Source organism: Choloepus didactylus, chromosome 2 (genome assembly GCF_015220235.1).
Source record: "Choloepus didactylus isolate mChoDid1 chromosome 2, mChoDid1.pri, whole genome shotgun sequence".
Taxonomy (NCBI): Eukaryota; Metazoa; Chordata; class Mammalia; order Pilosa; family Megalonychidae; genus Choloepus; species Choloepus didactylus.
Genome location: NC_051308.1, coordinates 178,354,230 through 178,370,484, shown reverse-complemented (window position 1 = coordinate 178,370,484; position 16,255 = coordinate 178,354,230). Strand labels below are relative to the sequence as shown.

The window sequence follows — 16,255 nt, the reverse complement described above, 5'->3', positions numbered from 1 at the left end:
TGGGTTACTCTGAGCACTTGCCTATAGTTTTAAAAGTTTTAAAACTTCCTCTAAGTCTCTAAAATTTGCTGGTTGAAAACCATTAGGCATTTTTGCTATAAATAATATAACCAAAAGAAGTTTTCCATTTAAATGGTCAGATCCTGGTGTTGTGGTAGATGAGACACTGCAGTGAATGGAAGAGAAAATTAGGATACACTTGTTAATAAAGCCATCTAAATTTAACGTCAATCAGTTTTAATTTTCAGGTTTTTTAGTATGAAAAATAATTTTGTTTTTTTTTTACTTTTAAGGGATTACATGGATCGCCTTCTAGATGAAAGTGAAAGCGCTGCTTCTAGTCGTGCACCATCCCCTCCTCCAACTGCCTCAAACAGTAGTAACAGCCAGTCTGAGAAAGAAGATGGCGCGCTAAGCAACAGTAATCAAAATGGTAAGCAACCAAAGAAACACCTATACATTCAAATTCATAATGGGGGCACTTTTATTTCATTAGCCTGGGAAATTCAGTTTGGGTTTCTATTCAACTTCCCAAGCTTCAGCGTTCAAAGTAATAATTATAAATATCAGACAAAACATATGTAACATCAGCATAAATATATGCTAACCCATACTACACAATATTTGAGTAGCATCTTTTTTCTTGTTGAATGGATATAAGTATTCCTGTTAACTCTTAGACTGAAAGTCAAGCCATTTCACATCAGAAATACACACTTTAGAATATATAACACACTATCAGAAAAAGTGCTTTAAATATATAGATGAGAAATAGATAACAAGGGTGCTGTTTTGAATATTTAAGGTTTTTTTAATCGCATAATAACCTTGAAGGATGAGAGAAAAACCAGTTTTCAGCCTGTAAGTTAGTATTTGAAGCAAAAGGCATACTATTGTGTGTTTGAGATTTTGACAGTATTCTTGTTTAAAGTGTACAGTGGACCAGAAACAGCAAGACCTCATCAAAGAATTATTTTGATTTAAACTTTAATTAAAATGTTCTTCCTAAGTAAGTGAATTCCCAAGGAGAAAATCCCACTTCTCTCTAGGAGGAAACTGGTGAATTGGAGATAAGACCTGCCCACCTGCATTCTAATGGTGAAGGGCCAATGGAGAGCTAACCTCCCCCTGAAAAACTGAAAGAGGAACACCATGAAAGGTCTGACCCTTGTTTGACCTTTGATCTCACACTAGCACTGCTATATTGCATATACTTTGTTCATTCAGTGATCCCTTTCTGTCTTGTAAGAACAAGCCAGACAAACAAAAATTAAGGCCTAGTTGCAGCCATTTCCTGGCCTGAGAAGGTTCATTGACATGACACCTAAGGCTGGCTACATCCACCCTGAAGTAGCATACCCGGGTGCTGTATGAGACTGGTGTTGGGTCCATGGGTAGAAACCTGGTACTACTTCTGTCTTTTCCTGTTTATTCACCGCAACAGCAAATAATTCATTTCTCTCCGCTCCCCTCCTTTTTTTAACCATTTGATGATAAATGCTTGTAGGCTAGAAGAGTATTTGTCAGTTACCTATAACTTACTCAGCAGCCCAGGAGCCATTCACATCAGGTACCTACAATCAACATTTCCAGGATTTTCAAGGCAAAGAAGGAACTTTCCAACCCAGTTTATTTTATAAGGAGATTTAATTATTGCTTTGAGATTTTGTAGTTCTTTCAGACCTAATCACAGTCTCTCCTAGCTCTTCGAGCCTACTATTACAGAATTGTTCCTTCAGTATCAGATTGTGCATGATCCACATGTTTATCCATGGTTTGAGTGCATTTTTGAGTTGGGGAAAACACAATTTTTTTTTTTTTTTTTTTTAACAAAATGTAGTATTTGAGGCTCATCCTTTATGCTGAATGTTTTTCAGTTACTTAAATTTTAATAATCTCCTTGGGCACATTCTATATTTTACATTAATTATCACCAAAATTTGTACTCAGTTTCATTTTATAGTCAACTATAATGTGACCTTTTTATTGTTTCTTGCTCTTATTAAAATATTTGTTTTTTTCTCACCTATTATGCGGAAAATTTGCATTACTTTAGCATTTTCAAGTGTACCCTTGGACAGTGCAGCATTGTTTTTTAACATTATGGGAGATTATTTAAATTCATTTAGCTCTAAATACAGTGTATGATTTTTTTCCTCTTAAGGTGCAAAATCCATAGCTATCCATTAAGAATAAAAATGTCTTGGTGTGTTTTATAGAGCAGAAAACTCAAGCTTCTAAAAAAATTGTTGATTGTTTTTACATGGTTTTAGAAAGTTATTGTCCTTTACTAAATTCTGAATAATCTATTGCATATCTCTGAAGTCAGCTGGATCCAATGCTTATTTATTGCCATATAAATACCTAACTTTAATTGAATGCTTAATATATGCCAAATTCTCTTCTAAGTTCTTTTATTAACATACTCTTCACAACCACCATGAGGGATATATTATTATCCTCATTGTAGATATGAAACTGAGGCATTAGAAATAAACTGAGGCACAGAGAGTATAAAATAAATAACTTGCCTACAGTCACACAGCTAGTAAGTAATAGAGCTAGAATTCAGACCATATGTAAACACAGATTTGATACTTTGCTTCCTTAATGACAAGCTACTTTACAAGAGCTATAATAGTTTACAAATTTAACTTTTTTGTATTAGCTGTTTCATCTATGTCTCTTTCAATTTAGGGGTGTCATCTAATGGACCAGGTGAAATATTAAGCAAAGAAGAAGCAAAAGTTGAAGGGTTACACATTAATGGACCAACAGGTGGAAATAAGAAACCACTTCACACAGATATGGACACTAACGGTTATGAAACAGATAACCTCACCACTGACCCAAAACTTGCCCATATGACTGCAAGAAGTGAAAATGATTTTGATGAAAAAAGTGAGAGACCTGCCAAAAGGCGAAGGGTGAACAGCAATGGAAAAGAAAGTCCAGGTTCTTCTGAATTTTTCCAAGAAGTAATATCACATGGAAAATTTGAAGAACTTGAAAACATAGATGACTAAATTTTAGACCTATTTTACTTTCTTTGGAGTAAATTCTGGTGTGACTAAAATTTTCAGGGTTGATGGGTTACCTTAAAAGTTGATTTCCTTGAAGGAATTGGTGAAAATTTGACAATTTGAATTTCATAATTCCACATTTTGCAGATTTTTTACTTTAAAACTGTCAAAGATCCTTTTAAGGCTATAACAGATAGGTTAATAAATTTGAACTAAAGGTATTTCAGTACCTTCACATTTGATGTATTAATCATATTGTAAAATGCCACTACAAGGTACATAACGCTTAGTTTGATGGAGGAGGAAAAAAATCAAGTTCAAATTTCTGCTGAATACCTATTTTTCTGAGTTTCTTAAAATGTCTTTATCTTTTTAAGACAGACATTTTTCTCTCCATACAAATTGAGTATCATTATTAAGGAAACCCTTATGAATCCTGAAAGTTATGCTAGCATGATTTTTTATATATAGAAGTTTAAAAATAAACCAAGTCAGGTTTGTATATGTAAAATTGTTGACATCAATGATGTCTTTCCATATCCTTATCTGGGCTTAAGAAATACATTCTGTATTTTTCCAGATTCTTTGTAGCCTTTGAAAGATTTTTACAGTACATATGTCTTGACTGAGCTGTCCTTTCTTAATACAAAAGCTTGTATAATTTTCTTAATTTGTACAGTTGGTAAACTTTTATGAGAGGAATTGATATTCTGAGTCTGTCAGCTTTCATTTTATTTTGGTAAGGTTTTTCTAATGAATTTTTAAGTGTGTGGTAACTAAGTCATGTTTCTTATCCAGGTGGTAAAAGCATTCTTAAAGGATTGTGAAAATTTGTTGGCTTTTTTTTTTTTTCCAAATTTCTACTTAAGGACAAATAGTTTGAAAATTCTGAAATTGCACAGTTTGTTTTGCATTTGCTGTTATTTTTGAAGCAAAACAAAAGTTTATTGTCAGCTTAAGTGCTTAATTGCATCATGCTGACCAGAATCCAGTTCAGTTATTTTTATATACATTATAAAATTTCCCATTTTTGCATTAAATAAACAGAGGGGAAAAGGTCAAATGATATTTAGTGCAAAATTCTTAGTGAAAACATAGTTTTATACAGCTGATAGACCAACCTATATCCAAACTTTTGTAAAAGATTATTAACTATCTTTTTTCTTATCACAGGCATACTCCAAATGCTTCTATTGATTTTCAGTCGTCAGTTCAAGAGCCAATGCCTTTTTAAAATCTTCTGTAGTCTGCTTTTAATGGCTCAACTGTATAATGGAATTTAGTAGAGGTCTGCACTGAGAAATTATGGTTTAGGCCTTATCCCCATGAAGTATTACTGTTAACATATGTTCAAACTACTTCCCTTCTCCAATGTGAACCCCCCCCCCCCAACAGTGTTACAAGCCATTTTACAACACTTGACTTTATGTAAGGTACCTTCATTGTTCTTACATACATATCCAAGTAAATCAAAATTTTGGGTGGAAGTGGTGATAAGCCTGAGTTTTATGTTGTTTTGTGTTGTTTTACTTAAAACATTAATTTATCCAGAATGGCAGTAGCTTACGCAGATGGTCACAATCCATTTTCTAAATCAGATTTTATTAAATGAAGTCCAGAGCATCCTAGCTCTTCATCAAAGATGGTCTATAGAAATGTTTCAAAAGAATGGTGGTGCTGTACTTTTTAAATTGTTGCAATATTAGAGATGCCATTTTCACCTTTTTAAAAAGATGCATATTGTTTGCAGATTTATGAAGTTCTTGCAAACTAATATTACAGGAATGTTTTAAGTAAATTTCTCAAGTATGTTTGCAATTATGGCACATGTATAAATGTTTTTGGAATTTTCCTTTTCTTAATCTTCTCTTTTTAAAGTATTCCTAAGGAAAGACTTTCCACTAAAATATATAATGCTCAGCTTTTTTTGTGAAGAAATACTTAATTGTATTTTGTGTTTAATATAAAGGTATTTCACACAGTACTTTGTATTTCATAATGTAGCCACTATAACTTGATAAGTCATTGCACTACTAAAATTTTAGTAATATCATGAATTTAATTTGCTTAATATTTAGTACATTTCAGAACTCTTGACAAATTGCATTGGGAAAAGAAGCCTTTGTTAATAGTTGCTTAGTCTCCCCCACCCCACCCCAGCAAAGCACTATCATTTTCATTTGGAATGGTATTCTGTTTCATGATGTGTTTTCAAATAGAGTTCAGAATCTGCAACTCAGTTCAACACAATTTAAAATTACAAATTAGGTGTTTTTAAATTTATTCATAGTAATTTTGCACTGTAAAATAATTCCCATTTCCCATTCCGTCTGCCATTCTGAATATGCTTATTAAAATATTTTTTTAAACATATTTGGCTATGTAATGCTGTGTGAGTGACTGTCAATAGGTTTATAGTTTTAGTGCACATTGTTTACAATGCAAATATATACATTATTCCTTCTACTCCTAGACATATTACACAAAATTGTTTCTCAGTCCTGGCCTCCTTTAGGATGGGACATTCTATAGTCTTTGGACCTCTATTCACCTTCTTTCCCTTCCTCTGGACTGTATAATTAAAAAGAATGTTTCCTTCACTTGCAGTTCATGTCATATTTTGCACTACTTGGTATGTCACAATACTTGTTTTGCTATCAGTGGAAATTTAGAAGAGGGCACTTGGAGTAACAAGACTGGTTGATTTCGATAGGCAATAATTAGATGTGTGCTGATGATGCAAACACCAAATCAAGAGACGCTGAGGTTTTCCCATCTAAATCCACATATTCATGAGAAGTGCAAGTGTGGGAAAACAATTTAACAACATTGAGGGGAGGAATAAAGAATTTCCAAATTTTAACCTTTTATTCTCTCTAAAAATTACTTTCTTGCTGCATGACATGATTCTATCTGAATTTTTTACCATAAAATCAAGTCTGTGTTTTAGTAAGTCAGGTTCATCCTCTGCAAAATCTTACAGGGTCATTCACCTAAGTTACTGGTGCTGATTTCATGTATTTATGAGTATCTAGAATAACATCTTTTTCTTGCAATGCCTACTTTCCATAACCTCATTTATTATACCCTCAGTATTGGGCTAACATCTTGATGACATGTGTATGAATGTTTTTTCCTTTTCTGAACTTTTTTTTTAAATCTTAGTCTTTATACTAGTTGATAGAACTTATCAGTTGGTAAAAAGTTTCTTCGTGTTGCCAATTACTCTGTTATCCTGCAAATATTTGGGCTATACTTGTGCCAGATACTATGCTTGGCTCATGGCTTCAGTGATGTGGCATGTGCTATTCTGCAAGGTGAATGCAATAGCAGGTAAGTTCTCTACTGAGTACAGAAAGGGCAAAATGAAAGGATGAGTAGGCACAATTTCAGAGAAAGTCCATCTGCCTCTCTGCCATATAATTCTAAGATTCTTCTCAAACATATTTCTTTGAAATTAATGAAGATGAAATTAATGTATGATTCCCCTAAGAAATATGATTTACTGTAGGCCTGATTACAATAGCTGTGGATTATTCAGGGGTTTTACCCTTGTCATTCACTGTCCATTGAGATGGAGAGTCTTCTGGTGTTTTAATGTTTGGACAGTGAAGCCTAACGCAAATTTGGTAAGGGTATGAAATAGGTGCACTTTTGGCTATTCTCACCACTGGTAACATGAATGGTTGAGTGAATGTAGAGTCGGTTTAGTGTGTTTTTCTACAAACTGAATGGAACTTAATTTGGAGCAAGTTCAGGTAGTTCTAAAATGGTTTCTGAAGAGGAAAAGAGCGCTGGGCCCTGAATTTGGAGTGGTTTCTTCCAGAAACGGAAAAAAATTAAGCAGAGGATGGCCTCAGAGTAGACTATCCTGAGCCCCTTTAAATTTCTAACCAGAAAATCCAGATTTAGGGAAGGCGCTTACTCCAAAGAGGGACTTTACAGTACTTTAGTCGAACTGAATGAGCTTGAGAAATCAGTTCTGACTGGTATCTTATAGTGGTGCCTGTCATTCTGAGTATTTTTCAAATACTCCCATTAATTACTTTGAGTGCAAACTTGTAAGTAAGGGAAATTTATTTGGGTGCAGTAGCTGTGAGCTTTGAAATAGCTGAAATACGAACTTCATGAGCTGTTTGGCTGCATGGCTTTGCTGTATTGCTGTCAGCATTTGTTTCTAGTGTTTAGAAAACAGGAATTTGCATTTAAAAAACTATAAACACACTTGGGCTATGTCTGCAAAATCCATGAGTGGCTAGTGCTAATACAGAGCCATAGAGAATAAAGCAGTGCACTCAGGATTATGGCAGATAAAGGAGCTGTCAGGAGAAAATTATAGGACAGAAAGCAGATTGCTGCTTGCAAACAACCTGTTCTCTAGTTTTTTTTCCCCCGAGTCTGAGCCTTGAAGAGGGAAAATTCCCCCAAATTGGAAAAAAAAGATGAGGATTGGTGGGCTCTAAAAATAGCAGGAAGCTGAGAATCATTTTCTGGCAAGCCAAGAGAGTGGATGCAAGGGGTATAATGTAAGGCTGGAACTCCCAGAAGCATGATTACTCTGCCAAAGTTTGGATCCTGTGACACCACTTGCCTTCAAAAGACACCTTAGAGTTAATCACTAAGGAATTCACCAGTGACCATGATGGACTGAAGACAAGAAGTTTCCTTTTCTGTTTTCCAGGCACCAGAAGGAAGGACTGGTATTTAATTCCTGCTGGGTGGCAAAATGGGGACACAGAACTAATTTGATTTAAAAGATTAAGTAATTTGACATTTCCTTCATACCCAAGTTTGTAAAGATTCAAACCCACTACACTCAAAGCTGGTGAAGTGTGGTCTTAAGTCAGCCTGACTCCAAAATCCACATCTAACATCAAACTGTACTGCTTGTCCTAGGCAGCTCCAAGCATAGACCTCAAAGGATGGCAAATTATATTCTGTATAAGGAAAGATTCTCACAATTAGCACTGTCCAACAATGGAATCTTTTGTGCCTCTTTCCTCACCTCTAAAAGATTGTAATAGGACTTTTGTTTAGAGGATCAAATTGTGCCAGTATATGTCAAGTGCTAAGAAAAATGCCAAGCATGTAGCTCAATTTATTATTATGGTGGCATAGGAGGCACTCACAGTTTCACTGCTATACTTCAAGTATAACCCTTTTGGGAAACAACTTGGAAACATAAGTTAATGAACTTAAAAATGTTCATACCGTTTGGTCTCCTGAAGACATCAGATTTAGGAAAAAAAGATTTTTACAGATTTACTTACAAATGAAAAGCAGAAACAGACTTTATCATCACCTATTAATCCTACCTCTCAAAATAACTCATCTTGCTCTTCTGTGTTTCTACAACTACAATTTAGGACCTCATCGATTTTCATGAGGACTTGTAAGACACCCTTCTCCATCAGATGCACCTACCTCCAGTCCTACCCTTTCCTTGACCCCTACCTGTTAGTAAGCCACACCACATCCTGAATGATCTTGTTACAATGCAAATCTGATCTACTGTGGTTCTTCTACTCAAGAGACATACTGGTAGCCAGTGGGCCAAATCTGGCTGGCAGACATATTTTTTCAAGTTTTACTTGAATGTCTTTGGGCAGGTGTGTACCATAAGCCCCACATTAATTTTTCATTGCATTTCTTTGGATTTGCACGTTTAAATGTCACACATTTAAATTTGCCAACCCATGACCTATAGTAGATAGTCCAACTACTGCAGCTTGGCCTGAACGTCCCAAAATGCAGATGAGACCATGTTCTTGCCTTGCTATGCTCAAAAAAAAAAAAAAGAAAAGAAAAAAAAATGTAGCTATTGCTGCTCTGTCTAAATTTATTCACTCAGCAAGTATTTATTGTGTACCTACACTGTTCTACGTGCTGAGGATACTGCAGTGCATAAAACAAGCCAAAATCCCTGCCTTCAAAAAGCTTAAATTTGATTACAGGAGATGATAAGTTAAAAACATGGTGCATCAGATAAGTGCTATGGAGACAGGCACAGGAGGGGAAACAGAATATGGTAAGAGTAGTGTGTCATTTCAAATGGGCTGTTCAAGGAAACCCAGCAGAGATGAGGGCATGAAATAAGGATATGGGGGGCATTCCAGACAGGGAGAAGCAGGTACAAAGGCCCTGGAATGCTGGAGAGCTGGCCCCTCCAGAATATTCTCAAATTCTAGTTTTCTTTTGAGAATCAACTCAAATGTCTCTTCAAGGCTCCCATAAATTTCTTACAGATACCTCATCTTTTGTGGACATAGTCCTTAAAAATATTCATTGAAAAAAAATTATCTGAAGGATAAGCAACACGATGAATAACTCTTGATGAAACCCTCCCACTGCGTTCATCTAACATAAGGATGTTATCTGAAATGTATTATTTGAAAACAAAGGGTTTTGAAATTGAAGTCCAGATTTAAATTTCTCAGCTAAGGTTGAACAAATCTCTTAACCTTGCTTAAGCCACCATTTCTGGTGGTATAAGGAAAGCGACAGTGTAAGAAATGAAGAAGAAAAGGCATGTTAAAGGCCTAACTATAAAAGGCACACAGTAGGCTTTCAGTAAATACTGCTTTTCCTTTTTCCTTCTTGGCAAAGACAACTGCTTTCCATCATCTATTCTTCAATAGCAACTGCTGCCCACAAGGGGGCACCAGCAGCATAGCTGGAAGGGGGTGGCTGCTTTGCAGCCTCAGATTCAAGGAGCCAGCCACCAACTCATGCCTAAGCTTAAAATCCATGGTTGCCTTTAAAGGCATGTAGTGGCATTTGACAGACATGTAGGAGCATTGTGCTTGGTACTACCAAGTCTATTACAGGTAGACTAGGAGAAACAAGTAACAGCATAGCATGGTACTTAAGAACAAAAGTCTTTGGGGTCAGACTAGCTGAGGTTTAAAAGTGGGTTCCAGGACTATACTGGGAAATTTTACTTCACTGAGCTTCATCTGTCAAAGAGTGCCAAGCCTCTGCTAGAGGCTGTGTGCTGGTCCCAATGAGTCCATCTGGCTCAAAAGGTGGATGAGCAAACAGACAGATAAGCCCCAAGTGATGAGAGTTATGAGGAAGAACTGGGAGTACCTGGTAACTGCTGGACTGCTGTGGGTACACAAAGACACCTGCTCTGTGCTTGCTCTACTCCTCTTGGCAGAACCTCCTCTGTGGCTTTCCCCCACAGCATTATGCTGCAAAGAAGCAAAGCAAGACAAGAAACCAGCAAAGGCCTGAATGAAAGACAGCACTTTATCTGTAACAAATAAGGAAAAAGTAACATTCTAAGAGGATTTTTAAAAGTTGATAAAAATACATGCCTTAAGATACTTCTCCCTCTGTTGGGTCTGCCTGTTCCAAAACACTTCTTGTTGAGAATATTTTATTTGGGGGATATTTCCTACTAAAGCTACTAAAAAAGGCTTGATTATGCACATGAAATATGCTGAAAGCAGAAAGATTAAGCATTTCTTCTAATTTACAGCAAGTATGCCAAAGACACTGGATAGTCATATGTGTTATGCAAAGCATTTGTAGAGCAAACAGTATTTTCTCTATTATGTGTCTCCATCAACTAATGGGATGCCATCATCTTGAATGTGGGCAGATTTGTGGTTCTTGATTGACTCTGCATTCACTTGGAAAATAATTTTAATACACATTCTCAAAAAAAGTCTTTATTTAACATCTCTATAAAAATACGTAGGCACATAATTTTCATTTTTATGTCACCTGATTTATCTATCTCAATCCTCAGTACCTTTTAAAAACACTAAACCAGTCATTTGGTAAATAGACTGTCGAAAAGTTATTGCGAGAAGCCAATATTTGTAGACAAAATCAGTTGATCATCAGCATGAGAAAGAACATTTATGAACAAAATAATCTCCAAAAATGTTTTTGTTAAATAAATCTAACCAGTGGATTTCTTTTTAAAAAGTATTTAAGAAACAAAGCTTAAAAAAAAACCCTGCAGAATATCAACTCGTACTATTGTGAAGCAGCATCCTAACTGTAAGAACTCAGAGGATGGGTTCAGAAAACAAGGATGGCACAAGAGATTCATATACTGACAACCAAGATAAGCCTCAAAGCAGAAGCACTGTGTAGTCAAGTGCATTTAATTCAGAGAAGGGAAGAAGGAATGCCTGGCCTATACAGGAGCTATCTTACAGTGACAAACTGGGAAAGTCTTAACTGAATTACCATTTTGAAATGTAATTACTTTCCTCTAATAGAGAAAATAATTTTCCTTTCATGAAATTTACCATTACAATATGAAAGTAACTTTGTTCCTCTTTAAAAATAAATGGAACCATGTGCATCACACAGTGTCCGCAATAATATTCAGTACACTTTTTTTTAAAAAAGAGAGCAAACAGAAACCATTATCTAAGCATTGAAGAATAAATGAAATGCCTGGTCACGATTTTCAATAAGCATGCACATTTCTCAGGCCTCTAGCATTTAAGGAACACAAATAAAGAATCTTTTTTTGCCTGTAGTCCCATCATGAAATTATAACAGTAATTACATTAGCTGAGTGTCTACTATGTACTAGGCATTGTACTGAGTAATTTTATATCCATTATCTCATTGCTTCTGAACACTGAAATCAATTACAGACTTATCCATAAAGAGGAACCAATATTACATAATTATGGGTAGTATAGGCAGGAGGGACCCAGGCTGTTCACAGAATTCTAAGAGCCCTGTCACTTACCTCAGAGCTAGAAGACTAGCATAATGAGTCACATAAGTCATCTCACATTAAAAAAAAAAAAAAAAAAACCCTTTAGCAGTTTTCATCTGCTTTCTTTTTCTCACCTAGGGTCCAAGTTACCACCTCTGGCTACATAATCATATACTCTTTGAGGACAAGCACCATGCCATGTTTACTTCAGGCTCCCCAGAGCTTAGCACAGAGCCTGGCATATACCAGATGCTCAGTAAATCTTTGCTCAATAACTGAGGCCATAGGTACTATTCCAAACCAACAAAATCTAAAAGCTCTACTATGCTTTCTGTGAAGACCCTGCATCAGTTTTATTGACCCAAGCTTTCCATGGATTCTTGATACAATAGGACAACAAGGAACTTGCATTACACTTTTGTTTTTTTTATCTACATGCAAGTTGGATCGTACTGACTCCTAAAGAAGGCAGCAGTGACATGAGACAATGAAAAATCACCTGACATGTTGGCAATGTGTAGTCTGGCAAACCAAGATTATTCAAATTGACCTGACACTAAGTAAAAGCAGACTGGCCATTTCATGGCCCAAAGTAGAGGATCTTCACTTTCATTAACTCCATGAAGAGAAGCCATACTCAAGGAATTTGGCCTTAAGAATTCTCCTAGCTCATCTGTCTTAATGAGCAAATTAAGGATTTAACTCTAGACTACTACTTTTTCACCCAGGAGATAGTAGGTCAAAGAATTTTGGCTTTGTAAGATTTCAACATTGGGGCAAAATCCAGAGATTCTGGGAGGTGCTAGGGAACCAGGTATAACCTCTAGTGCACTATACCAGGTCTGCACATAATCTAAAACACGTATTCCAAAAATGGCTGGTCACTCCAATCAATTCCCAATTTCTCCAGACTGCTCTCTCCCATGTTGACATTTTGGTGACAGTTGTAGGTGACTTCCAGAATCAAGATACAGACAGGGCAAAAGCTGTAAGTTGTTGTACTGCTTCTGGTCAGCCAGAAGGTTCTGCATAGGCCGGGGGCCCTGAGGTATAGAAGCCTGTCATGTGCATTTAGTGAAGCTATAACTATACATGATTGTCTCAAATGGCAGCAGGATTCAGTGAAAAAAACAAGGATTCTGACTTAATAGCAAGTCACCTACTTTCTCTGAGTCTTGTCTTCTCATTGGTAAAATAAAGACAGTAACACTCATCTGACACAAGAACTTTCTCAGCCCAGATGATGTTGGAAAAAAAAATGAACCTAGGACCTCTTACATGGAGTTTGTTCTAATGGGAGCTGACCACAGTGCTAATTCTGGGTTCACAGCACTACTGGCCAGGCTTTAATAAAGACAAACCAAAATAAGGGAGAGACATGAATATGAAAATGACCTCAATATAATTCTGTATCAAATAAAAAATAATCAAAATCCTCCTCCAGGTCCCTTACTGAGACAACAAAACACCAAGTGTTTAGATCAAGAAAGCCCAGTGGATTCCAAACTCAACAGAAGCTAGTGTGTACACCAATTCAAAGATACCCAGTCTCTTGTACACTGACTGCACCTAGTCTGAGAAAACACACATATCTGCAGAGTCAATGGATGTCGCTAGGATGAGTTACAGGATTGTGTCTGAGTTAACACACCCACAAGAAGCAATCCAGGCAATGCCAATTCACAGCCACTCTCCTGGGATGCAGCACTGGTCTTGAGAGAAGTTGGCATGCTCATAAGCAAGCCAAGGAGCATGTGATACAGGTGGGAGGGACAAAGTGAGACAGTCCAAAGGAGGGGGTATGCTCATGCCACATGAGGAGACAAGAAGACGATGGTTCCAACACACTGCCAAAAAAAGACCAAGCCTTACTAATTAGAAACGTCTAACCAGTCTTTCCCCTCAAACCAATAAATTCAGAAATGTGGGAGGGACCTAGTCATATTGATCCAAAGAGGATCAAAGAGTAGCACCAAACCCAGAGGAGAGAAACATGGGGATACAGAAGGAGGTCACCTTGCATGCCTGCCAATAATGAGCTGCACTGGTTTACAAAATGCCCTTCTCAATTCATTGGATCTCACATTGTAGCATTTGTACTCACACTGGTGTGGGGTAGGCAGAGCAGGTGCTTCTAACCTCATTTACAGATTGACAGTTTCTGAGAGCTGAAACAACTTGCTCAGAGTCACAATGTCTTCTGAATTGATTCACAGAGCTAAGTTCTCCCTCTTACTCTCAGTCATGGCAGGAGAAAGGGCTTTCAACTACTTCCATAAACATCTCTGTATCTCCATCACTTAGCACAATGCCTGCCACATACTACTCAATACATTTGAGCTGAATGAATAAAGCAGGTGGATAAATAAATGAATAAAAGGCCTACTTCTTCCATCCCTTCACTAGCTCCACCCTCTACAACAAAAAGGGAACAACATATCTTCAAGGAATGCACTCGGTTCATCCCCTAAGTTCTCAGGGAAGTCAACATGGAAACCAATATGCATCCAAGCTCCACGGATATTTTTCTTAGCATCAAAGTTGTCATCTTTTGCAAATGCAGTAATGACATGCAATATGAAGAAAATGCAATTATAAGAAAGAAAATTCAAAGGAGAGAAATCAGACATTCAGCTGCATTTTCAGCAGAATGAAGGCTAAACTGCTTCCAGACACTTGCAGCAACAATTTAAAAAATGAGTCTCCTATTGGAGCACCTTATATATGCAGCTTTCAGGGACACCTGGATATCAAACTATGGAATAAAATATTTTCAAAACACTGATGTTTCACTATCACCATAGAAGAAAAATAAATTAAAAAGCCAGGTACATTTTCCAGTCTGATATAAATTAATTCAAACAGCATATTTAAAATAGAGTCAATTATAAGTTTCTCTCATGATAAAATTTTAAAAGGCAGCAATCAATCCTCAGATTGTGTAAGTGCAAAGGAATGGTATTTCTTCCATAATCAAGACACCTCAGTATCTACAAAAAAACTGCCAGAGTTCCGAGGTGATCAAAAACTTGGGCCTGCTTAAGTTTAAGCCATCCTCTGGTCATACGGCTCCTTTTCCCTTAATGTCCAGCTTGTTACTGGCCTCTGACTGTTTACTCAGCTGCTCTTCAGAGAAAGTGATGTAGGAATACACCAGGCTCCCAGCAATGCTGCAAAAGAGAAAACCACCATCAGAGGGGGAAGAGAAAGAAAGAGGGTGGAATGGCAAATGTGGGAGAGACTGGTACAATGCTGGGGCTATCACCAGCACATAAGATTAAAAGAGATATAGCATTTTCTCCTATCATATTAGCAGAAACACCCTTCCCTTCCCCAACCATGGTATATTCAGTGTTGCTGATGCTTTGGGAACATGAATGTTTGCACATACTTACTAGCAGAAATGCCAATTTTATACAACTTTCCTGGAGAACAATTTGGTGAAATCAAAAGCATTAGCATTTTGCTTATCCTTTGATATAGCAAACCAGTTCATGGCTGAATTGGGTACACCTTCAAAGATTTACCTACAAGATTTTTATTCCAAAATTTATAGTAGCAAAAGAACTAGATAAAAGGTAAATGTCTCACCATGGGGAATTACATAAATTCATACAATGGAATACAATGCATCCATTAAAATGATATAAAACGAAAAGAAGCAATGACATCACAAGTGAAAAAAAATCTCCAAAAACATTAAGTATTGTCTAATTCCATTTTATTCAAATGAATATGGATATGTACATTGCTATTCACTGTAAAAAACAAGTCTGGAAAGCACTAAAAAAATCTGGATGGTAAGATTACAGGAGATTTCCTTTCTATTTGTATTTCTTGCATTTTCAAAAATAAGCATTCAAGACTACTGAAAGTTATTTTTAATACAAATGGAAAACACCTCTATTAGTAAGTAAACATACAGATCTCAGGAGATTTCGTAATGAAGCTGGTTTCTCTTTGGTTAGAAGCAAGTTCATGGTGTAGAACCTATAATCCGAGCCCTCAGCCACTGACAGTTGTTTGCTGGTACCTGTCACTTGTCACCACACCTACCACCAGAAGGGTTCACTCTTTGGGGATAATGATTGCTTGTCTATTCTCTGTGGGGATCTCAAACCCACCTGGAATACACAGCCTCCTGCTCCAATCACTAAACTGTAAATCAGCTGGAGGAGCTCACAAATCCGATACTTTAAAACGGCCTTGCCCTGCTCTTTCACTGAGCCTGCCTCTCATGACTCCCTGGTCGGCTGGCTGCCTGGCTTGGGCTCTGCTTTCAGGTTTCCCTGCTCTGGGGTTGGCGCCCAACTTTTGCCTGACTACTTGACTCATAAACTTGCTGCTTATTTGAAATTAGACCTGCTTTCTTCTCAGCTTTGTTGTCTCAACCCCAGACCAGCTGCAGCAGGGAGAGATAGGCCTATTTCCTGCTCCCTGATGTACCTGCTAGTAAGGAAGCAAGACCAGGCACGGGGACTGGCTCTTTAACGCACATGCTTACATAATATTACCCATTCTCTGAGACCCCAAGCAATGC

At 37.0% G+C, this 16,255-nt stretch overlaps 2 protein-coding genes across 7 annotated transcripts in view; one reads left to right on the top strand and one right to left on the bottom strand.

Annotated features, from left to right (window-relative positions):
- Positions 1 to 5,623, top strand: part of MIER1 (MIER1 transcriptional regulator) — a 70,579-nt gene extending 64,956 nt beyond the window's left edge. For 5 of the 6 annotated variants that reach the window (XM_037826960.1, XM_037826965.1, XM_037826961.1 and 2 more), the window contains 2 exons: positions 294 to 433; positions 2,698 to 5,623. In XM_037826960.1, the coding sequence (XP_037682888.1) occupies positions 294 to 433; positions 2,698 to 3,026 (469 nt within the window). In that variant the 3' untranslated portion in view covers positions 3,027 to 5,623. Of the gene's footprint in view, positions 1 to 293; positions 434 to 1,049; positions 1,823 to 2,697 lie in introns of those variants that run through there. The other variant, XM_037826964.1, reaches the window with a different exon arrangement.
- Positions 5,624 to 10,683: 5,060 nt separating this feature from the next.
- SLC35D1 (solute carrier family 35 member D1) overlaps positions 10,684 to 16,255 on the bottom strand; it is a 49,503-nt gene continuing 43,931 nt past the window's right edge. Inside the window, exon 12 of the mRNA XM_037826957.1 lies at positions 10,684 to 14,885. Coding sequence (XP_037682885.1) covers positions 14,777 to 14,885 — 109 coding nt within the window. The 3' untranslated portion in view covers positions 10,684 to 14,776. The remainder of the gene's footprint in view (positions 14,886 to 16,255) is intronic.